Below are 23,589 nucleotides of genomic sequence, written 5' to 3'. Positions count from 1 at the left end.
TCTTTTTGACTCACCTCCTAGAGTAATGGAAATAAAAACAAAAGTGAACAAATGGGACCTAATGAAACTTAAAAGCTTTTGCGCAGCAAAGGAAAGCATAAACAAGAGGAAAAGACAACCCTCAGAATGGGAGAAAATATTTGCAAATGAATCAATGGACAAAGGATTAATCTCCAAAATATATAAACAGCTCCTTCAACTCAATACTAAAAAAACAAAAAACCCAATCAAAAAGTGGGTAGAAGACCTAAATAGACATTTCTCCAAAGAAGACATACAGATGGCCAAGAGGCACGTGAAAAGATGCTCAACATCACTAATTATTAGAGAAATGCAAATCAAAACTACAATGAGGTATCACCTCCCATCGGTTAAACATCTGAAAATCTACAAACAACAAATGCTGGAGAGGGTGTGGAGAAAAGGGAACCCTCTTGCATTGTTGGTGGGAATGTAAATTGATACAGCCACTGTGGAGAACAGTATGGAGCTTCCTTAAAACACTAAAAATAGAACTACCATATGACCCAGCAATCCCACTACTGGGCATATACCCTGAGAAAACCATAATTCATAAAGACACATGCAGTCCAATGTTCACTGCAGCACTATTTACAATAGCCAAGTCATGGAAGCAACCTAAATATCCATTGGCAGACAAATGGATAAAGAAGATGTGGTACATATATACAATAGAATATTACTCAGCCATAAAAAGGAATGAAATTTGGTCATTTGCAGATATGTGGATGGACCTAGAGACTGTCATACAGAGTGAAGTAAGTCAGAGAAAAACAAATATCATACATTAAGGCATATATGTGGAATCTAGAAAAATGGTACAGATGAACCAGTTTGCAAGGCAGAAATAGAGACACAGATGTGGAGGACAAACGTATGGACACCAAGAGGGGCAAGCTGGGGGTGGGGAGGTGGTGGTGGGATGAATTGGGAGATTGGGATTGACATATATACACTAATATGTATAAAATAGATAACTAATAACCTGCTGTATAAAAATAAAATTCAAAAAACACATAAAGAATAGTTAAAATAAGTTTAATGATGTAATTTAAAGTTTGAAAATGAGAGAATATCCAAGTGTAATTCTAAAAGTCCTGCACTACTGTTAGTACTTTCTAATTTTGTTTCATATGCATGTAGAATGGAAAAGCTCTATGTGGTTTGGGGCATTTTTTGCTTTCTTGGGAAATGGCAAATAGCAGAAGTGTTCAACATATAACTTACCCCACCATGTTTTCTAAGAAAAGTGATCTACGAACTGATGCCTCTCCCTCTCCAAATAATTGCTGCCTTCTCACTGTATTTTCTGAGTCATACCAACCAAAAAGATGGTGCGGGTTTTAATAAGCTCACTTTGAAACATTTTAATATTAAATAATATATACATGCTGTAAGAAAACACCAGTTGAAATGGAGTGCTTTCAGGTGCAAACAGGAATTTGTATTAAGAATGATAATTTGGGTGAGAAACTAAAACTAGAACTAAAATATCTCTGAGCATGTGTTCACAGGAAAAAAAAATGTAAAAACATGAAGACTGCTAATTGCAATTTCAGTGGAATCTGTCACAACCTGCACAAGGATAAAACAGGTCTTTGCACCAGCACGTTAATTTCTTGTGGTCACCTGAAAGATTCAGTGCTAAGTTCCTCCATTGTGGTAGTTGCTACGTTTATAAACTTAATGTGTGACAAGCCTTTTTATCTGGATTATTTGATAATGTTCCCTGTGACATGTTGGAGAACATCATTGCTTTAAGAGATTCTGCAATAACTAGATTAGTTGGCATTATTCTCCCAAAGTTTGGATGTTCTTTTAGAGAAAGAAAGCATTTATGAGTCGAATTCCTCATTAGAATATTTTTACTTAAAAATATTTTTACTTAAAAATATTCTAAAGGTCCAAATTTCCTTCCCAGACAAGCAGAGGATGCAAGGCTTAGCCTGGGCTGTAGTTCTAGAGACAGCCTGGACCTGGAAGTGAGGTAGGAACAGGGCTTTGGGAAAAAAAAAAGGTAGTATTGGGGAAAAAATGTCCTGTAGAAATATTGGCAAAGGATCTACCTACAAGAGCATGCCATTAAACATCAAAAGGCCAGGAAAAAGTGGGAGAATCAGGTTTGTCAGCAAGACTTGAGCGGATAGGTTCAGGAGGGAAGAAAAGGAGTTGCCTGAGGCAGGCGTGAAAGGATGAGAGGCTCCTGAAAGTGACTTGTTGATTCTGATGCTCTGTTACCCAGACTCTAAGGCTAAAGAACCTAAGCGGAACCTTATTTCCATCCCGGGTTACTGAGTTAGGTTTGTTGTCATTGTCTGTAGTTTAGACAGAGCAGGAGGCACCAAAAAGTGTAGTCTATTTAATGTGCCTGGAGTTAAAAAGTTAGTAAATTGACAATTTTCACACCATGAATTCAAGTTTGAATTTATCAGACTTCCAGTTTAGTTAGAGACGGTGCCTTTGTAATAAAAAGCAAATCAGAAGGCCTAGATAGCTTTAGGTGTGGTTCCTTTTCCAATAATTTTGCCTAAAATGCAGGAACATCTTTTACCTGCCTTTATAGTATTTTTTTCCCATTCAGGAACATTTTAATTATGTCTCTGGTTATTGCTCTTGTTAGAATTGTGCTAAATTTTCTAATTTCTAAATGGGGCTACAGCCACATTTGAAAAATTTTTGTCCGTTTTCCTTTTATATTTTTGGAGGGAGTTTCAGTTTTATTCTCCCGATATCTGATTAGATTTTCTAGCATCAATTTTCCATTCAATTTAATTTGTTAAGAGGACAGTTGAAAGTCAAATAGACTTTTCTCAATCCAGTCCTAGACTGCCTTTCCAGCTTTTTTAAAAATTGAGGTGAAACTGACATATAACATTACATTAGTTTCAGGTATACAATGTCAATATTTGTATATATTGCAAAATGATCACAGTAAGCCTAGTTAACATCCATTGCCATAGGTATAAAAATTTTTTATGAGAACCTTTAAGATCTCTCATCAAATTTCAAATTACAATATAGTATTAACTATAACCACCATGCTATACGTTACATCCCCATTATTTATTTTATAAATGAAAGTTTTTACCTTTCGACCCTCTTCACCCATTTCGCCCATCCCCCACCCCTGGGAACCACCAATCTGTTCTCTGTGAGTTTAGGGTTTTTTTGTTTTGTTTTAGATTCCACAGGTAAGTGAGATCATATGGTATTTGTCTTTCTTTGTCTCACTTATTTCACTTAGTATAATGTCCTCAGAGTCCATCCATGTTGTTGCAAATGGCAAGATATCCTTCTTTTTCATGGTTGAATAATATTCCTGTGTGTGTGTGTGTGTGTGTGTGTGTGTGTATCACATTTTCTTTATCCATTCATCCATCAATGGACACTTAGGTTGTTTCCATACCTTGTCTCCATATGCTAGTGGGAATAGGGTTTAACATGTTTTCTGTACCTTATATGTTTCAAGAAAGGGCAAACATGTACCATTGTCTAATTTAATTTTTCTATCATCCTATCAGTTTGATATTATCAATTTCACATTATGAAAGAGGCATAATAAATAGGTTGCATTACATTTGACATTTTTACAGGACTTTGTGAAATTAAAAATTAGACCCAAAATGGGAGAGCTATTCCAGCTAGCTTTCCTTAGTCCCAAAATAACAGGCAGGAAGGGTGTTCTGAAGCTGTCACCTTTCAGGAAGGTGAAGAAGCTTTATCCTACATAAAGTATAGTGGAACAGAGATGTGAAATACTAGTAAAAATGCTGTGAAAAGAACCTTGCCTTTGTTAGAGAATAATGATCCTCTATACAAATTATGTAAGTATATCTTTGATATACTATAGTGCAATCTTTTTCAAGCTGCAATTTGAGGATCTCTGGGGAGCAATCTCAGGATACATTTTCAGGTCTGTAATGCCGTCAGTTAAATTTTTGTGCTTTTAATTTTGGTAAGTTTAAAAATACATACATATTTGGGGCGCATCTCAACAGCTTGCATATTAAGCATTGCATGGTGATTTCATTTATACTTCTATAAACAATCTCTTTAGCATGAAGTAGAGGTATTTTAATAGGCTATGAAATAAAAGAACCGAGGTGTTCTTAATCTGCACACCCAGCAGGTGATGAGAAAATGACATTATAGCATGCCGTACAAGGTTTTATAGTGAAGAGTGAGAAAAGTGGTGGGAAAATGATTCATTACAAGATTCACATTAACATGCTGCTCTTCAGAGTCTCGCTCTAAGCATTAACTGTTTCACCTTTACCTGCATAATTAGATGTTATTGAGCTAAACTTTGTTTTTGTGGTGGTTTGTATTTTTTGTTATTTTACAGTTTTATGAGAATGGAAGGCAAAAGGAGTTCATTTCGAAGTTATACATATTTAAGTAAATCTTGTGTGTAAAGGTTTTTTTCCTTTAAATACTTTTTACATTTTAAAATAATATTTTAGAAACAGTTGTGTAGTTGAAAGATCATGAACCTTGGCGTCAGACATATTCAAATTCTGATTTTGCTGCACCTTAACTGAGGAGGTAAATTAACTTCTCTTAGCCTCTGTTTTCTCATCTATGAGAATGATCACAGCAACTTTGTTGTTAAAGTCAGGTAACAGGTGAAACTACATGCAATGTATGCTTGTCTTCTTCCTTTCTTTTCTCTCTTTATCCTGAATCTACATTTTGCCTTCTCACGTTTTCAATAGCAACCCACCAGGGAAGAGCGTAGGCCGTGGACTGGCAGCACAGTGCAGTTTTGGTTCATGTAGCCCTGGTGGAAATTACTTGAGAGAGGGAGTGGAAGATAAAGCTAATGTATTGGAGTTATTTATAAAAGTAAATTATTCATGCTCTTTCTGGTCCCCAAAAGCAGGGGTAGTCAGGGTATGTTTAACACCTGCCTCCTTATGCTGAGCTGGAAGCACTCTCAGGATAAGAGTATTTTTTAGATTTTTCTTTTTCTTTTCTTCAAATTAACATCTGCTGTGGATTTTTAATCCTAAGTAATTAACAATGAAGCAAACTTCTATACCTAAGTTACTAAGGGATTTAAAATTATGTCTTTGATTAAAGTTGATGTGAAATAAAAACCTTTCACCTTTGGAATACAATAGTTTAGACAATTTATATACTTTTCACACCTACAAAAATATCAGTAGAATAGGAAATAACAGATAATAACATATAAAAGGGCTGATACCATCAATTCTTTTAATTCTTTGGAGGAAAAAATCTCTAGCATGAAATCCTGGCTTATAAAATTTTACTGCGACACTTCATTTTGCAAGCATGGTTACGTGACAAAATCCTACTAATAACTTTTCAGAGTGAATATGGGTTCATCTATCTCATTCTAGTTAGTTTGATAATCCATACAGTGTGGTAATGGTCTATTCCATCTTTAACTTTTTTGATTCCTTATACTCATTTACTAAGCAAATAATCTTTGAGATCAAGGCACTACTAGGTTACGAGCTCTACAGAGATGCACTCAGCAGTTTATAATCTACTAGAAGAACTAAGACGTGTTCAGTTACTACAACTTTGGACTATTTTTTGATGCCATTTGAAGGGGATGGGAATAGAGAAGTATCCATAGAAGTGGCGACTTTTGAGCAGAATCTTGTGGGTACACTGTCGGGAGGATGGTACAGAGTAACTTCCACGTGGAGAGAAGAGCATGCGCAAAAACGTAGAGATAGAGAAGAAAGCTGTGTTCAGGAGGGGCAACTGTTGCAGATTGGGTGGGGTAGGGCTCCTTCATAAAGACAGTTTAAGATAGGCTGTGATTAGAGGGCTTAGAATGCCAAAATGTCTAAATAGGGCAGCAGTGTGCACTAGGACCAATATGCAGAATGGAGCAAGAGTGAGCCTTGAGATTTAAAAGAACTTTAGATGCTTAATGACCATCAGGTAACAGAGCTCATCCTATAACCTGGGTAAGTGGTAAAGGATAATACGTGAAGCCTCAGGCCATTGAAAAGAACTCTGGTCCTTAACTGGTGGCAAGAAAAGGGACCGTTTATGCCTACCATTCTGTCACACCTTTAGGGATTAGTAGCCATACTATCTCACTAAACCCTTAGGACTAATCTGCAATCTTTGTTCTCTACAATGGATTTAAATATATCACTCCTTGCTCCCACCCATGCATGACATGTGACGTAAGAATCTCACCTATGCAAAATAATGTGAATGTTCTTTCAGCTCCAGGTACAAAGCAAGGAGTATACCTTACAGTTTGTTATGTCATAATGGCTAGGAGTATGGCTCTTCAGCTAGACAGTCTGAGTTTAAATCCTGCCTCCACCCCTTTCTACTTATACAACTTATTCAAGTTTCCTGTCTAGAGTTGAGAATAAATACATAGTTGGGAAGGGGAGGAGTATTAGATAATGTAGATATTCTTTCTTGATACTAACAACAAAATGCAACAAGTGACAGCTTCTTAAGCCAGTTGCTATGTGGAATCTGAAACTGTATCAAAAGTTCTCCTACCAGGCTTCCCTGGTGGTGCAGTGGTTGAGAGTCCGCCTGCCGATGCTGGGGACACAGGTTCGTGCCCCGGTCCGGGAAGATCCCACATGCCGCGGAGCGGCTAGGCCCGTGAGCCACGGCCGCTGAGCCTGCGCATCCGGAGCCTGTGCTCCGCAACGGGAGAGGCCACAACAGTGAGAGGCCCGCGTGGCACAAAAAAAAAAAAAAAAAGTTCTCCTACCTTCTAACACTAGAATCACTGGTCTTTCCTGTAATTAGAATGGCTATTTTACCCATCCACGATTTTGTAACATCACACATTGGTCACTGGAAAATACCATTCACTGAGTTATGCAGATCTTCAAAATGTTAACACATTTCATAATATCTAAAAAAAAATCCCATGTGTTAATATTTTTTTTTTTTTGCGGTACGCGGGCCTCTCACTGTTGTGGCCTCTCCCGCTGCGGAGCACAGGCTCCGGACGCGCAGGCTCAGTGGCCATGGCTCACGGGCCCAGACGCTCCGCGGCACGTGGGATCTTCCCGGACCGGGGCACGAACCCGTGTTCCCTGCATCGGCAGGCGGACTCTCAACCACTGCGCCACCAGGGAAGCCCCCATGTGTTAATATTACTACCAGTGTTATCAGAAGTCTTTAGTATTGAGAAGATGTCAAGTCCACAATGAGGAATACAAGGTTGCCAAAATTCTAATTTTCATTTGAGAGCTACAATTTTATTATTTGCAACAAAAATGTCAGGTTCTTATGACAGGCTCTCTTTGTTCATTTTTGACAAATGTCTACCAAATACCATAGACTTAATAACTATAGTTTGTCTTAGTCTATCTGTTCAAGTACAAATGGAATTCCATGAAAAGGGTTACTTCAGCCCCCAACTGAAATAACTGCATTTCTGAAAAAAAACATGTTTTGATATGTGCTTTATACATAATTCTCATTTTATCACTCACGTTATTGAAGACATGTACTCCAGATGTTGAGATGTAACTTTTACAGCTTCATTAAATATACTCAAGTGAAACTGCCATTTTTAAAAAATTCAAATAAATGGCAGTGAAGAATGCAATCAGTACTACTTGTACAGTGTGTGGCACTCCCTTGATTTATGCCAAGTGACAGCAGTTTTACCTACCATTGCTTTTGCACCATTCATGCAAATATCCAATGTTAGTTATAAGTTCTTTATACATCTTGTACTCAATTCTGTCAACTCTGTACACTGAAAATAATTTTTCCTAGTCTGTGGTCTTTTTGTTATCTTTTGAAGAGATTTTCAATTCAATTTTAATGTTCCATTTGTCTTTTTTTTTTTTTTATGGTTTGTTTTTTGTCCTAGGAAATCTTTGCCTAATCTAAGGCCACCAAAATGGTCTTCTAGAAGTGTTTTAACTACTTTTGGGTCTATGACTCATTTTTAGTTACTCTTCCTGTATGTTTCTTTTTCCAAATAAATATGTCAGTACCATCTTTTGAAAAACTTGAAAATGGCTTAACTTTTATAGATGTTGTTAGATTTGGCTTGCTAATATTTTCAGGATTTTTGTTCCTATGTTCATGAGGACCACTGTCCTGTTATTTTCTTGTTTTGTAATGTCTTTGTCAAGTTCTAGTATCAGACAACACTGGCCTCATAAAATAAGTTGGAAGTATTCCCTCCCCCTCTACTTTCTGAAAAACTTTGTATAATTATGCTTGGTGTTATTTCTTCGTTGAATGGAAAAATTTATAAGAGGAACTAAATGGGATTGGAGTTTTCTTTGTGGGAAGATATTTCATAATAATTTCAGTTGTATTCATAGATGTGAGGCTATTCAGGTTTTGTCTCTTCTTGTGTCAGTTTTGGTGAGTTTTATTTTCCTAATTGTTCTATCTTGTCTTAAGTTGTCAAATTTACTGGCATAAAAATGGTCATAATTTTGCATCCTTTTAAGTAAGGTAAGATCCACAGTGTCAACTCTTCCTTCATTCCTGATATTTGTGATTTGTAATTTCTCTGGTTTACCTGATTGGTCTAATTAGAGATCTACTGATTTTGTTGCTCTTTTGAGAAACAGATGTTGGTTTCATTGATTTTCTCCATTGTTCTTCTGTCTTATACATGGTTGATTTTTACACTTTATTATTTCTATTTATTTAATTTGGGTTTATTCTTATCTAGAAAAAAGATTAAGAGAACTTTAGACCACTGAATTTGTATGTTTTTAAATTTTCTAATAGAAGTTCTTAAATCTATCATTTTCTAACAATTTTTTTAAAAATTGAAATGATACAAAGTATGAGCCCTGACCATAACAAAATTAAACTAGAAATCAGTAAAATAAAGCTCCCTGGAAAATCTCTAAGTATTTGGATGTTAAGAAAAACACTCCAAAAAAAAGTCAATAGTCAAAATGTAAATTAGAAAATCTTTGAAGACAATATAATTGACAAATCTCCAGCAAGACTGACAAAGATAAAAAGAGAAAAGACACAAATTACCATTATCAGGAATAAAACAAGGGATATCAATTTAGAACTTGTAGACATCAGAAGGATAATGAGGAAATGCCATAACCTCTATACACTAATTTGATAGTTTAGATGAAACAATTCCTAAAAAATACAAGTCACCCAATATGAAATAGATAATTTAAATAGCCCAATAACTATTAAAGAAACTGTACTCATTTTACCACCCCCCTCCCCAATCTCTAGGCCCAGAGGGTTTCGCAGGAAAATTCTACAAAATAAAGAATTCACACCAATTCTATACAACCCTCCAGAAAACAAAAGAGGAAACATTTCCAAATTCATTTTATAAAGCTAGTATTACCCTGAAACCAAAAAGTAGAAGGAAAAAAACCCAAAAAAACCCTACAGAACAATGCCCCTCATGAATATTCACAAAAATCATGATCAAACTATTAGCAAACAGAATCCAGCAACAGCTAAAAAGAAATATACATCATGACCTAGTGGGGTTTATTCCAAGGATACAAGGCTTGTTTAATATTCAAAAATTAAGCAATGTAAATTTATAACATTAACAGGTGTAAAGAAGAAGTCATCTGGTCATATCAATGCAGAAAAAGCATTTGAGAAAATTCAACACCCATCCATGACAAAATTATGATCAAACTTGGAATAGAAGGGAACTTCTTTAACTTGATAAAGAGTATCTACCAAAGGCCTAGAGCTAACATTATATCCAGTGGTGAAAGATTGAATGCTCCTAATTTGGGGGAAAAGGCAAATATGCCAGCTCTCATCACTCTTATTTGCAAATGACATGACTGTGGGAGTATTGGCCTGTTAGATTACTCCACCATATGGAAGAGGGATTCTCAAGTCTTTGCTTTTGCATTTGCTGTTAGCATACGTGAAATACCAAAACAAAAATACAAGGAATCCTTTCTTCAAATGTTGGTGGTTCTTCCTAAAGATAATTTTCACATGTTGTGCATACTAGTCATCCAGACCTCTTTTAAATTTACTATGTACAATAAATGCAGATGTTTGAGCTGTCAGAGAGGTAGTGTATAATAGGTTCTGGAGACCAACTACTAAGATTTGTATCTTGGCTCTGCTATTCACTATCTGTATGAACACTGTGGGCAAGTTTCTTAACTTCTCTGCTCAGTTCAATTTCGTCAGTTATATAGTGCTGATGACAACAGTTACTTACCTCACTGGATTATTACTAGGATTACTAGGATTAAGTGTGAAAAGGTGTGCAAATGAAAATAGTGTCTGATGTATAGAAAAAGCTCAATAAATATTAGTTACTCATATTATTGCAGATGTTTGAAACAAATGTTCCCATTCCCCTTAATGTGTTCCCTCTAATCAAAGAATAATGACATTACAAAAATTTAATGTTTGGGGATTTCCATTAGAAAGCAAACAAACAAATAGAAAATTTGTTAGCAGAGGAAACAAAATTAGTACATATGCAAAATATTCAATCCCACAAGTTACTTATAAAATGATAAATTCAAATAGCAATTAAATATTTTATAACTAGTAAATTAGAAATATTAAAATTAACAGCCAGGTCTGACTAGGTTTTAGTCAACAGGCATACTGTATTGGTGACAGTGTGAACTGATGTAATTTTTTGGCAAATGATTTGCAAAACATTTGAAAAGAAATATACTTACGTCTGTTTCATGTGACACTGGACTTCCTGTAACTCAGCATTTTCAGCTTTGTCTCCTTCTCCTCCCACAGTGGACAGAACTAATTCCATATTCAGTCTTTCCAATGTGCCCCACAGTATCAGTTACCTGGGTGTTATCTGACATGCTCAGATATGATATGAGGATGAAGGATGAGAAGTATTAAACCCAGGCCAGGAAGTATGAGCGTACATTAGGAAAAGGATACCACAAAGGAACTGAGACTCAAGTATTAAGAAATGTGGGGCCAAAATAACATACCCAAGATCAGATTAGATCGTGTCAGAACTTTCAAGATTTGGAGTTCAGAACACATGGTTCTAGGGACATATTAAGAGATACTAAGAACCATATATAGTATTCTTACAGTGTTTATTAGCGCCATCTTTTGAAATCTTAAAGGAAATTCATGGTTTTAAGCTGGAAAGCAGTGGACACTAAGAAATATAATAATCATCAAATTTTGAGTCCTTTTGGTAGAACAGATGGATCTATTTATTTATATATATTGGCTCCTATATTCTCACTCACCAAGATTGTTATTGATTGGATTATTGAAAATATTAGGAAATATTGAAAATATTAGGAGACTTCAGATAAACTTGCAACAGAGAGCAGCATGCAACATACCTTTCTCCCAAGCTTTTATTAAAATACTCACTCATAAAGATTTTTAAAAAGACAAGACTGCACAGACCAATTACTAAGCATACAGAAACATGATATTCAAACGTCATTAAAATGACAGAAATCTTTTAAGATCTGCTTCCCATCTGAGTCTAAATCAAGGATCTGGCATTGTCCTCAAGGAACTAACCACAAATAACTCAGTGCATGCCTAATAGCTTTCTTTGTGTTCCCTTTGTTGGTCCAGCTACTTGCTTTATAATTCTTCCTTACCTGAATGACATTATTAGCAATAGAAAACACACAAATATTACCGTAGGAATTAGCTAATTATTAAAAGCTGATTATCAGCTATATTTATCCTATAATTTAATTTCATCTGTTTCTTTGTAGTTTTGCTTTTACATACAAAACATACCACCAAATATGTATCTCTGGCTTCCTAATATATAAAAGACTTGTGTAAGAAAAAACATTTGATGACATACATAAAATCACAATCACAGTAATTGGACCACAGTTTACACTAATTCAGAACAGAGGAATTTATGCTCATTTATAAGTGATTATATAAAGGAAGAGAAAATGGGTTAGGTAACAAAATGATTAAATTTTTTATATGAAAAAATTACATGAATCCCAAGTTCTTAAAAAGTTTATGTTTAAAAAACAAGTCAAGGTGAAAGAATAAATTTGTACTTTTAACTTCCGTATGTGATCATTTGGGTCCTTTTGCCTTGGATTTGGTTTCCTTTGGAACTTTTCCATTTTGACACTGAGTAAATCTGGCTACTGTAGAAACACCATCCACAAACTTGGTTTTGAAAAGGACGTTTGCATTGTTGAACATACCTTCCTTTAGGGACACCACAATGAACTTAAGGGAGAAAGAAAAACAGCATAAAGTACTTTTTGCAGTATCCTTGAAGAAGTTCACTCTTTTTATACTGAGGTTAAGAATCATTTGGAGATACTTTGTTATTGCTTTAAATGCTTGGCTCCATGCATATGCACATCCTCAAATGCAAGTGACAAATAGTTATTATTAGGCACCTCAATGAATTCTTTCCATATGCAGTTTTAGGAGTCTCTTAATTTTACTCTGAATACTTCATTACCCAAGTTACTATCTTCTGCTGGTTGGCTGCTTGTTGCTCTCTTCTCCACTTAGTATCACTGTCTTGTTGCTAGCTCTAAATGCCACTGTTAGCTGCTAAAAAAACTGCCACAATAAATACACAGTCTATGATAACTATGGTAAGTGAAGCCCCCCAGAATTGTTCAATGCATTATCTATATAATCATATTTAGTAGCCTTAGTTCCTGCAGCAACAGTTCAATAAAAACAAACTGTTTTTAGCTTCAAGAGTTTTTTAAATCACTTTCTAGGAGGAATGAAGAGTACCCCATCAAGTGCCACATGATTTTCTGATATATTTTTCAGGTGTATCCTTGAAACAGTCTTGTTTTGATTGTGTATCTTCTGGCAGCTAGCTAGAGAAAATAATTACCCTAAAAAATTCCAAATTACAAAAAAATTAGATTCTCCCTCATGTTACAACCTATAATTTATAATTCCAGGCTCTTTTCTTTAATAAGAGACAAAACCCTCTTTTCTTCTATACCCATTTGAATAGAAATATATTTAAAGAGATACATAACACCTTAGTATTCCTCAATCCTGAATATCTTATTTATACTGACCATTACTAAAAAGTAGTTTTAGAAAACAAACTAGAACTATTCTGAGACTTTTTTTGGTTCTTACCTGAGAATGTGTGAAATGAGTACGTAGCATCTGTCCAATATTCTGAGTATGAGAAAGATCCAAGGCTGCATCTACCTCATCCAGGATGTAAATTGGGGCAGGTTTGAAGAGGAGCATGGACAGTATTAATGACAAAGCCACTAAAGACCTAAGAAAAGAAGGTCGAAAGAAAAGCTGTCAGAACTTGATTTTACCACTTTTTACCAAAGCACTGAAGCAAATCTGCTGTCCTGTTACTATTATGAATAGTGCCAATTTAGCTGAAAGATAGTTATAGAAAAAAGAATCTTAAGTTTCAAACTTGAAAACTTTTGTTTCATTAAAATGTTTTCTACTTTAGCTTTCCATTTTCCCCTCTCTTCAACAAGTTTTATTTTGAATAAAACAGGTATATGTTCTTCTTTCCTGTCAGATAATTAGGATGTTATATTTGGCACCTAAGCTTAAGAAAAGATCATATTAGTGTTAATAGTTTTCTCTTTCTCTCCCTAAAACTCTTTTTCAGTTCTTTTCTATATCCCCTTTAACTACAGCTGTTTTTGTTCTAGTCTGGAATGAAGAAATATAACAATTCTTATATTTTTCTTAAATATTTCATTAAAAAGCCTTGTTTATTGTAATACAAATGTTTAGAATTATTTAAAAATAGTATTAAAATTACAGTAACATCTGTAGCACACTTAATTCTGTAACTTCAAATATCTCCTGACATGCAGCACTGGAGTAAATAGTCTAATGCTTACTGTATTCCAATAGGGTATTTATTAAGAAACATGTAAGTGGGGAAAAAAAATTGTGTGTATAAGTAGAGGGGGTCTAGGAAGGTGAAACCAAAATTTCTAGCAAAGGAAATGAATGAAACAGTACAATAAAAACCAAACAAATTGATCTTTACTGCTATAGAGGGTAGCGAGGGTAGCTGAGGTCACTCAAGAAACCTAAAATTACTTTTCAGTGTCTTTCTCTGTACCAAATATTTAAGGCACTGAGCTTAAAAACAACTCATCAACACTTAAACTACTATGCTGGATTATGGTATAATCCATAATAATCTGAAAATAAGTTTATATCATCTTAATTATGGAAATAATTTTTAGGTTCCAGTAAGAAAATAAGCATACATTCTCTATTTTCCTCAAAAAATTTTCTAGGACTTTGGCAAAAACAATTAAAGATGCTGTGATCTAAACTGTGGAATTCAACTTTGATTGACAGGCAGCAGAAGCTGTCTTTTTTGACTTAAAATATTTTGGAATTTTATCAGTAATGAAAAATAAAGAGTGGACTTCTATTCATAAAAATGACAAAAGATTTCATAAGAGAAATTAACAGGTCTTAGTATTTTCTACATCCATAAGAGAAGAGTTACATGATGGCATAGAGCACATGAGAACAATTCAAGAACTGTGGACTGTACATCCTGCAGGGGAAAAAATACAAAATTAATAAACATCTTCAATTATATTGATATTCACAATTTTCTCTCAGGAGGTTTTAATTATTTGGCTCTCTGCAGTTAAGAAGTTAGGCCAAATGACCTTCTAAGTTTCTCTCGATATACTGATTGTCTGAATCACTGCATAACACAAGGCTGGGAGAAACTTCCCTGAAGCCCAGAACATGCTATTTCCAGTACTCTTCTTTCATTTATGTAGATCCAAGTTTCCATTTGGTATCATTTTCCTTTCACCAGAGAACTTCCTTTAACTTGTACAGTTCTGCTGGAATCAAATTCTTCCACCTTTTGTTTTTATGAAAAAATATATTGCCTTCAATATGAAGAATATTTCTACTAGATACAGAATTCTAGGTTGACACATTTTTCTTTTAGCACTTTATAGATGTTGTTCCAGACTTCTGGCTTGCGTAGTTTTTTGTTTTGTTTTTTTTTAACATCTTTATTGGAGTATAATTGCTCTACAATGGTGTGTTAGTTTCTGCTTTATAATGGCTTGCATAGTTTTTAACAAGAAGGCTAAAGTCATTCCTCTTTGTTCCTTGGCACTTAATATGCCTTTTTCTCTCTGACTGCTTTTAAGATTTTTCTCCTAATCACTGGTTTGCAGCAACTTTATATGACATGCCTTGCTGTGTTACTGTATGTGCAGGAAGCGAGTGTATGCGTTTATCTTACCTGGGGTTCACAGAAATCAAGTATGTGGGTTTACAGAAGTCATCAAATCTGGAAAATCTGGGTCCATTATTTTTTTTGTCTTTTTCTGTTTTCCTCTCCCTTTGAAACTCCAATTACATGTATGTTAGATCTCTCAATATTGTCCCACAGGTCACTGAAGCTCTTTTTGTTTTTACAGTTTTGTGTTTCTAAGCTTGACTTGAATAGATTCTATTGATATGTCTTCAAATTGAGTCATCTTTCTTTTATTCTGTCGAATCCGTTGTTAATCTTAAGCAGTAAACTTTTCCTTTCAGGTATATTTTTTATCTCTAGAAGTTCCACTGGATTCTTCGTTTATAGCTTCCATGTCTCTCATCACATTCTTTTTTTCTTGTAAATAGTTAATGTAACTCTTTAACCTCCTTGTCTGCTAGTTTCATCACCTGTCATTTCTGGGTCTGTTTTTCCTCTAGGTTATGAATCATATTTTCTCGATTTCTGTCTAGTAATTTTTATTAGATGCTGAACACTGTGATTATGTTGTTTACAGTCTCAACGTTGTTGTCTGTCTTTAAAGCATGTTGGGCCTGCAATGAACCTTTGCTAAGGGGTGTCTAAAATAGCCTTCACTTTAGGTAGTGCAAATGTAATGCTAATGTGTAGCTCTCTGGGGCTTCCCCAAATTCTAATCTGTTTCCTTCATTTTTTAGTAAGACTACTGGACTTTGTGTGGGTTTCCCTCCCTGCATCTGCAGTCAAAAAATTGCTTCTAGGGAGAAAGCTAGGGTAAACAGTGGACTCAGCATTTTTGTTTCATTTCTCTCAGGTATTTCCTGGGTTATCCATTTTCCAATGTCTGAAAGTAATTGTTTCTCATGTATTTTGTCTAGTTTTCTAGTTGCTAATCCTTATTTCTACTTTGTTGCCTACTATGTTAATCAAATGTCCTAACTAAAATTTGTAGTCTCACATATTAGGCTCCTTAAATTCTACATGCAAAGATAGCAAAGCAAATCTGAAATAAAATTGGGAGGCAATGAGATGTTGGACTATAATAAAGTAAGAGGATTATTGCAAAGGGATTACTCACTCACCTCTGACCACCACTAAGTTCAGTTAGGTTTTCTTTCCAAGTATTTCCTAAGGCAACCTTAAACTCCAGACCATCCAATACATTTTGCCCTTCTGGTGGTGCAAGCATAGCATTAGCACCAGGCAAAAGAGTGGAAAAAATAGATCCAAAGTCCTTGTTCACCTGGATAAAAAAAAGATTAAAATATCAGAGAAGGTTTTCCAAGAAGAATCAAATGATGTGTATATATGCAAACCAGCAGGAGCATTTTGTTGTCTGTTACCCTAGCTCTGAGGTTGGCAAGTTATGGTCCATGTGACAAATCCGGCCATGCCCATTCACTTATGTATTGTCTATGGCTGCCAGCAATATAGTCTAGTGGTTGCAACACAGACTACATGGCTCTGAAATACTTACCTGTCCCTTTACAGAAAGAGTTTACTGAGCTTTGCTCTAACTTCCAGGGGAAACTAGAGGCTATACCTCTAACTCTACCATGAAGTTTTGATACAACAAAAGGCCATGGTTGCCGGAATCCTCAGAGACACACAACTGGATAATATAGGAGATTGAACTTTCAGCTGGAGAAGAAAAACAAAAACTCTTTTTGGCATAAAATGTTCTCTTAAAAAATTTGTATTCTGTTGACTGGTATGGTAAGGCCTGTGGTTATCAGCTAACTTTAAGAAGCCTAAGATCAGGGTGAAGTCTAGGAGAAAACAAGGCATGAAATCAAACCAGATCTGTTAAAGGTGTTCAGTGGTTCTTTTCTATGCTTCTTCTCAAAGCCAAAGAAGTTAAGGTATCAAGGGACAGGAACAGGATTGCGCCCCAAAAGAAAAAGGCTAAAGAAGCTATTTGGCCTATTCCCATAAAGGCTCAGCAGAAGATTACACAGAGATTTAGGACCAATATTCTAGACTGTAACTGAGTAATTTTTGTGCATACACACTTGATCAATGCCTTGAGAATTCAGCCATCTGTCTTCAAAGACATGACATGACTAATAATCTTAGAGAGTTCAGCAGACAATTGAGAATGTACACATGCATGCACACATGTGCACACACACATGAGGATTTGACATCCATGTTCTCTAGGGAAATCTCCACCTTCAAGTATAAAATTCAAGTGCAAATACACTTTTTATGAATATTTGTAGTAATAAGGAAATCTCCTAGACATAAACAGTCTCCTAAATATAAATTTACTAAGGAACACATATCTTAAGAACAACTGTACACATGCTAATATCCTACACAGAGAAAGTAGATTCTAGTTTTATCTGGGATAGATTTCCAGAGCTAGGCAAGGTTCATCACAATGAGGAGAGGACTGCTGTCTTTTCTAGGAGAATGACAGAAGATAGCATTGTATTTATAAACACCTTTTCTTTTAAAAAATTTTTTGACCAGGCAGGAGAGAGGCAGCTCAAAACTAAGACTACTAAATGCTACTAAATCCCAAAGATGACCATGGATCCTGGATCCCATGTGGAAATTCCTCCAAAAGGGAAAAGACAAACTTTCAGTTAATGGGTAGAGAAGAATATAGATAGGAAATAAACTGAATTTTGAAATTCCAATAAGGCTAGAAGGAAACAAAAAAGCAAAAAACACAACCAGTGCCTAAAATACTCTGGCTTTGTCAATCAACTATACTTGAAGCCATAAGGAAATAATGTAATGCTGATAATAATAGTACCTACTTCATTAGGTTACTTTGAGAATTAAGTGGGAAAATTAATAGGAGAATAGTGCCTGACATATATCTTAAGCACTCAATAAATTTACTTGCTTTGGGAGAACTTTAGAGACTGGGGAAAAATCAGTTGAAAAGATAAATTTGTACTCACACTAAATCCAGGAACCATGGGGAAAACAAAAGACAGACTCTCTCAGATCTAGTGTTAAATCCACATATTGTGCAAGAATAATGGGGCCAACTTTTTGCAAGCATTTTTTAAAAGACAAATACTACAGGGAGACTGAACACTGAAAATAAGTTGTAGAGCAGGAAAAACAATGCAATTGAAAGACACAATTGTTCTGCCATTACCAAAAATAAAGTTCCTGAAGAATTAAAAAGAGAAAAAGAGGTAAGGTGCCAGTTAAATCCCCGAGGCCCAGGCCTGCTAAAGTACCAAACAGCATAGTAACTATGGAATCTTTTGAGGAGGAGTCTTTTTCTATGGTAGGTATAGGAAAACTTCACAGAAGAGGCTAAGGAATTATCCTAAAGGAGATAAATCTATGCAGCCAGGGAAGTAGAAATAATAGTAAAGAACCTTGAAATCTGCCAAAGTTGTCATAAAACGAAACAAAAATGGTAATTGGGATTCTGTTGGCATATGAATCCTGGAAATGAATACTGAACTTCCTTGTTTATTACCCAGTTCTACTTCTTAAAAAGCAACAAAAGGCAATTTTAACTTTAGTTCTAATTAGGAAAAGAGAATTCCACTTTTTCTACCTTTTGACTGTTATGATATTAGGCTATTTCACCTTTCTAAGCTTGTTTCCTCATTTGTAAAATAGAGATAATAATTATCAAAGTTATGGAATTAAGATAATTCATGTAAAATGACAGAACTGCTCTTAACTATAATTATATAAAGTTAGTATTACTTTATAATTATGTAATTATTAATCTAACATGTATAAAAATCCTTTGCTAAAAATCTAAGAAAGCCTAATACTTATGAATTCTGAAATGCAATTAATTTATAAGTGGTAAGGAATACACAATCTTGCTATAGAAACATTCTTAGAACTAATATTTGACCTATGTGAGTCTGGGCAAGAGAAACTGAAGAGCTAAGAACTGAAGGAGTCCTTTGGAGAGGTTTTCCAACAGTTAGAGAGAGCTTCCCCATTGTGAAACAGATAATGCTTCCAGTTTTAAGCAGAGGATGAGTGGGACTATAGCAGATATTTGGAAGAAACCTTAGATACTGTCCAATATTAGAACCTATGATCTCATAAGAAGGAAAGAGGGTAAACAGTAACCCAGACCCGGCAAACGATGTAAGAAGGAAACATGTAGAAATCTAGAAAATTAGAAATTTAATATAGCTTAGGAACCAGAGAAGTAGACTATGAGAGCATGATGGAATGACACAACTTATCTTTGCATATCAGTAGTAAAGTCCAAAAGGACAAAATGCTTTAAAAAGCCTACAAGGTTTTAATTAAGGTCTGAGCTGTGCCTCAAACAAAAATTAGCTATTTCAAATTCATCTTAGAGTACAACCCTATTAACTTTATCTTTCATCCTTTCCTCATACAGAATAAATTATACAATTTTCGGTTCAAATACCTTTTGCCAAGCAATATTTAGGGCTTGGTTTTTCTTCTGGTCAAGGTCTTCTATAGTTGCAAGGATTTTGGATTTGTCATTTTCTACAATTCTCTTCTTCTTCATCAAGTCATTATACTAGTAAGATAAAAGGCATACTTAATTGGGAAAACACAAAATTTTCTTTATATTCTAGAATTCAGTCAAGAATAAAGAGATTTCATTATTCTTATATGCAATATATACAACTCCTATTTACCAAAAAGATATACTACATTGAATTATAATGTAAGCCAAATTAAGGAAAGTAAATATATCATCTATATGTAAAATTCAATTACTATAACTGAGAATTTATAGGACAAGCTGTTGAAATATTTTGACTCCACTAGTATTCCCTTATCTTCCTAGCAGCCAAGGCAAAAAGGAAAATTTGTCATATGTAAACTCAAAAGTAGCCCTGCATGCTTAAGAAGCAAGGTCAGTCTTAGCAGTGACACAAATAAAATTTTAATTCTTCACCATGGTGTATAAAGTCCTACATAAATTGGATCTTATTTATCTCTGAATTTCTGGCATCACACTCCTCCCCAGGCTTCAGCCATATGGTCACTTTTTTTCAGTTTCGTGAACATAATAAGCTCACTGTAGCCTTATGGACCCTGCTTTGTTCTTCCTCTATTTCTGACATAACAGGTGCCTCAAGTTTCCACTCAAACATCACATCTTCAAAGTAGCCTTCCCTGGTTAATGTAGAAATTTACTGAAAAAAATTTTGAGGGAGGCAACAGAGGGAGAATAAACCATGAGCAGCAGCAGAACTTTCTAAAAATCCTTTTAACTTATTTCTCCTCAAAGCCTCACATTTCAAGGAGCTTCAAATTCTCCCTGAAAAACTCCAGCCAGTCTTGCTAGTTTCCTTGCCATCTCTCTCCTTTGTGGAGAGGAGGTTTTAGGAGCTTGGCCATATTTTTATCCTATTCCTTGCTAATTCGATGTAGTTTCTTATATGTGGTGACACAAAATATAACAACAAAAGGCCGGCTGCTGATCAACAATAGAGGCCTCCTCTCTGGTAAGGAGATGGGAGTTGGTAAATTCTTTTAAAAAAATATTAGCCCCAGTTATCATTATCTAATGAAGCAAACAAGTAAAAGTAAACAAGTTTCATGATGTTAAGCAGCTCAAATTCAGACAAAATATTTCTTTTCCAAAAAGATGCCATATATTGCAAAGGTTTAATGGAGAAATGTAAACCAGCAGGAACGTTTTATAGAGATCACAGCAGGTGCATTATTAGACTGTTCAGCATCTAACATAGATTCTCTGTAGACACTAATGTCAATAACGGTTTACAAAAACCTGTTACCAAAAAATTCGTTAAAAGTGATTGAGCTCATAAGTATTTCCATTTTTACAGAGCTCTCATTAACTCTGCTATACAAATTCAAACAGAATTTTACAGAATTAAAGAAGGTATAATATAAAATTACTCAGATTGCTATTTCCTATGGAGCCATCAATAGGAACTGCTTTCTCCTTTGGGTTTTTCTAGGGACATGCAGACTATAAAAGGTAGGGGAGATGGATAACATTATCAAGTAACTGAGAGCATTAAAACAGAGAAGACACTGCTGCATTTACAGATTAAAACAGTGTTTATGTATATAACAATCTTAGCCATTTACTTATGTGATGGCTCCAGCATATACTGGAGTCAAAGGAAGACAGGAGTTATGGAGTGGCTGACCGTGAGGAGGCAGACAGCAGGACACAGGTGTCCCCCACTTTTCGGAAGTTTGCTTTACACCACTACTTTTACAAGAAAAGGTAAAAAGCACAAATAGTATGCAACATGTGTTTTGCAGTGAGCCCTTAGAGAAGCAGCACACACCCCGAGCAGGGAGAGTGGCACCATCAAGCTCCTCACAGGGAACAACACTAAGCATCTCAGCATTAAGCCGCCAGAGCTTTGAACTGTGTCGATGAGCATCTGTGCTTTATCTCAGTTTATTTTATGCATCTGTTAGCAAGATGTGCCCTAAGGTAATTGCTTCTTTGCTTTATACCATTTCACAGGAATAGTTTCACAGGATTGGCGCTACTTTTGGACAGTGGGGGAAACCTGTACTCTATTTTTCAAAATCTTTCAAAAAGGCAAGTGAAAGAAATGATAGAAATGTGAAGAGCTAACATGATCAAAAATGTTGTTTTTATTTACACCAAAAATAAGAAAGGAGTTGGAAAAGTCATTCAAGGTAAAACAGAATATATAACTGATGATGCAAAAAGAATGAAATAAGAAAAGAAATAACTGGAAAGGCAGAAAGGGAAAATGCAAAGAAAACAAGTTATCAAAAGCATCAAGTAAAAGATTGACTCTAATAATCGCCTCAGGGGTCATATGAAGCCATCAGTGCTACTCATATTCTGAAGTGGCCAAACAGTCATAGCAAAGTGACTTACCCGCTCTTCAGCTTCTGTCAGTACATTCATAGCTCTCATATTGACATTTCTTCCTAGTTTCTCCTTCATTTCTTGCAACTTCTGAAGTCTCTGACCAGCTTCTTTTGGGTTGTTAGTTTTGAAATCATAGGTGCTATTGGGTTGCCCAAAGAGGTGTTTCTCTGCATTAATCCAGTCATAATCTTTCAACATTTTGGACACCTAGCCACATGTGATAATGATAATAGAATGATATCATTGCTTACAAACCTTTATTTAAAAATTAGTTTCTTAAATATTTACTAATTTTAAACCACACATTTTGGGAAAAAATCCCACAATGACACATTTGGAAAAAATGAGATTCACTGTTGACAGTGGACTTATAATTAAGAATATTTTTACCTGGAGGATAGGTAAGAAACTTGAGACTATATAGACAAAGATTTTCCTATTACTCAAGCATGAGAGTAAGAGCCAACTCAAGAGAAATAGTTACAAAGTGTGTGTCTGTGTGTGTGTGTGTGTGTGTGTGTATGCACACACATATATAGAACATCTCCATTATAATGAAATATAAGTCAGATGAGGCTCCAGATTTTACCAAATTCAATCAATTGCTTCAAAAAAACAACTTGTGAAAGTTAAAAGTCTTATAAGAATACTTAAGTCACAGAGTTGGTAAAATCATGGAAGCCTAATCCTGAGTGATATCTAATAATTCTTCTGGAAATTATAATCTAAGTAAACTGTCCTGAATATTGACTCTATCCCCTTGCCACCCTCTTTTGACAAGGCACAGTAAAATACTTCTTCATATAATATAACCAATTAAAGTTTTTTAATTATAGTGCTTAAGGAAGACTTTCTTCTACTAGAATTGTTCAAGGTTGGTTCTGACTGGTAGAATCTAATCCTCTTCAATCATCCTTATTAGTTCCATAGGTACAGTCTCACCACTAGAATCCAAAGTAAAATAATCATTTCTTTCCTGCTGATCTGTAAGCTCTATGAACACATTCTGTGTTCATTCTTATATCTTTAGTGCCTGGCATAGTATGCAATAAATATTTGACAAACTATGTATTTCAAAGAATCCTTGACTTTTTAGCAGTTCCACTTACAAGTCCTTCTTTCTACCCCCTTCCCTAACTGTAAATAAAATCCCCTAGCAATCACCAATACTAGCATTTTCAATTATAAAATACTAGGATATTATGACGTGGCCATAAAAAAATGTTTTTTAAACCAAGTAATGAACCTGAACAGATACTCATGGCTCTTTCAGAGAGGGTGGAAAATTGTTCTGTATGTTAAATCTCTTCTATTTTTATGATGTTAAAAAGATTTAAAAGGCACCAAACTGTTACACACCAGTAAGAAAACATGCTGAGTGAATTACTAAGACCACATAAATGCAATCTCTTAACTAAACAATGAATTTCTACAAAACCATGTATTTTCTCTAAAGTACTTAAGGCACTGTGACACATGAAAGAAAGAAACTTCAAGAGTAACCAAAAAACTGTGGGATAACTTCAAAAAGATAACTGCTTGGCAAAACATCAGATTTCAA

The 23,589-nt window shown here is 35.0% G+C and overlaps 2 protein-coding genes across 4 annotated transcripts in view; one reads left to right on the top strand and one right to left on the bottom strand.

Annotated features, from left to right (window-relative positions):
• The window catches only part of LOC101286198 (olfactory receptor 13C3-like), a 340,583-nt gene extending 318,760 nt beyond the window's left edge, over nucleotides 1–21,823 (top strand). The window contains 1 exon segment of the mRNA XM_049710996.1: nucleotides 21,648–21,823. The gene's annotated coding sequence lies outside the window, so the exon portion shown is untranslated.
• SMC2 (structural maintenance of chromosomes 2) overlaps nucleotides 11,348–23,589 on the bottom strand; it is a 51,419-nt gene continuing 39,177 nt past the window's right edge. For 2 of the 3 annotated variants that reach the window (XM_033431221.2, XM_033431223.2), the window contains 5 exons: nucleotides 22,035–22,235; nucleotides 19,590–19,706; nucleotides 16,294–16,454; nucleotides 13,084–13,231; nucleotides 11,348–12,192 (listed from right to left, as the gene is read on the bottom strand). In XM_033431221.2, coding sequence (XP_033287112.1) covers nucleotides 12,034–12,192; nucleotides 13,084–13,231; nucleotides 16,294–16,454; nucleotides 19,590–19,706; nucleotides 22,035–22,235 — 786 coding nt within the window. In that variant the 3' untranslated portion in view covers nucleotides 11,348–12,033. Of the gene's footprint in view, nucleotides 12,193–12,233; nucleotides 12,828–13,083; nucleotides 13,232–16,293; nucleotides 16,455–19,589; nucleotides 19,707–22,034; nucleotides 22,236–23,589 lie in introns of those variants that run through there. The other variant, XM_033431222.2, reaches the window with a different exon arrangement.

Source organism: Orcinus orca, chromosome 6 (genome assembly GCF_937001465.1).
Source record: "Orcinus orca chromosome 6, mOrcOrc1.1, whole genome shotgun sequence".
Taxonomy (NCBI): Eukaryota; Metazoa; Chordata; class Mammalia; order Artiodactyla; family Delphinidae; genus Orcinus; species Orcinus orca.
The sequence above is the reverse complement of the archived record's forward strand: the minus strand, read 5'-3'. Positions and strand labels throughout refer to the sequence as shown.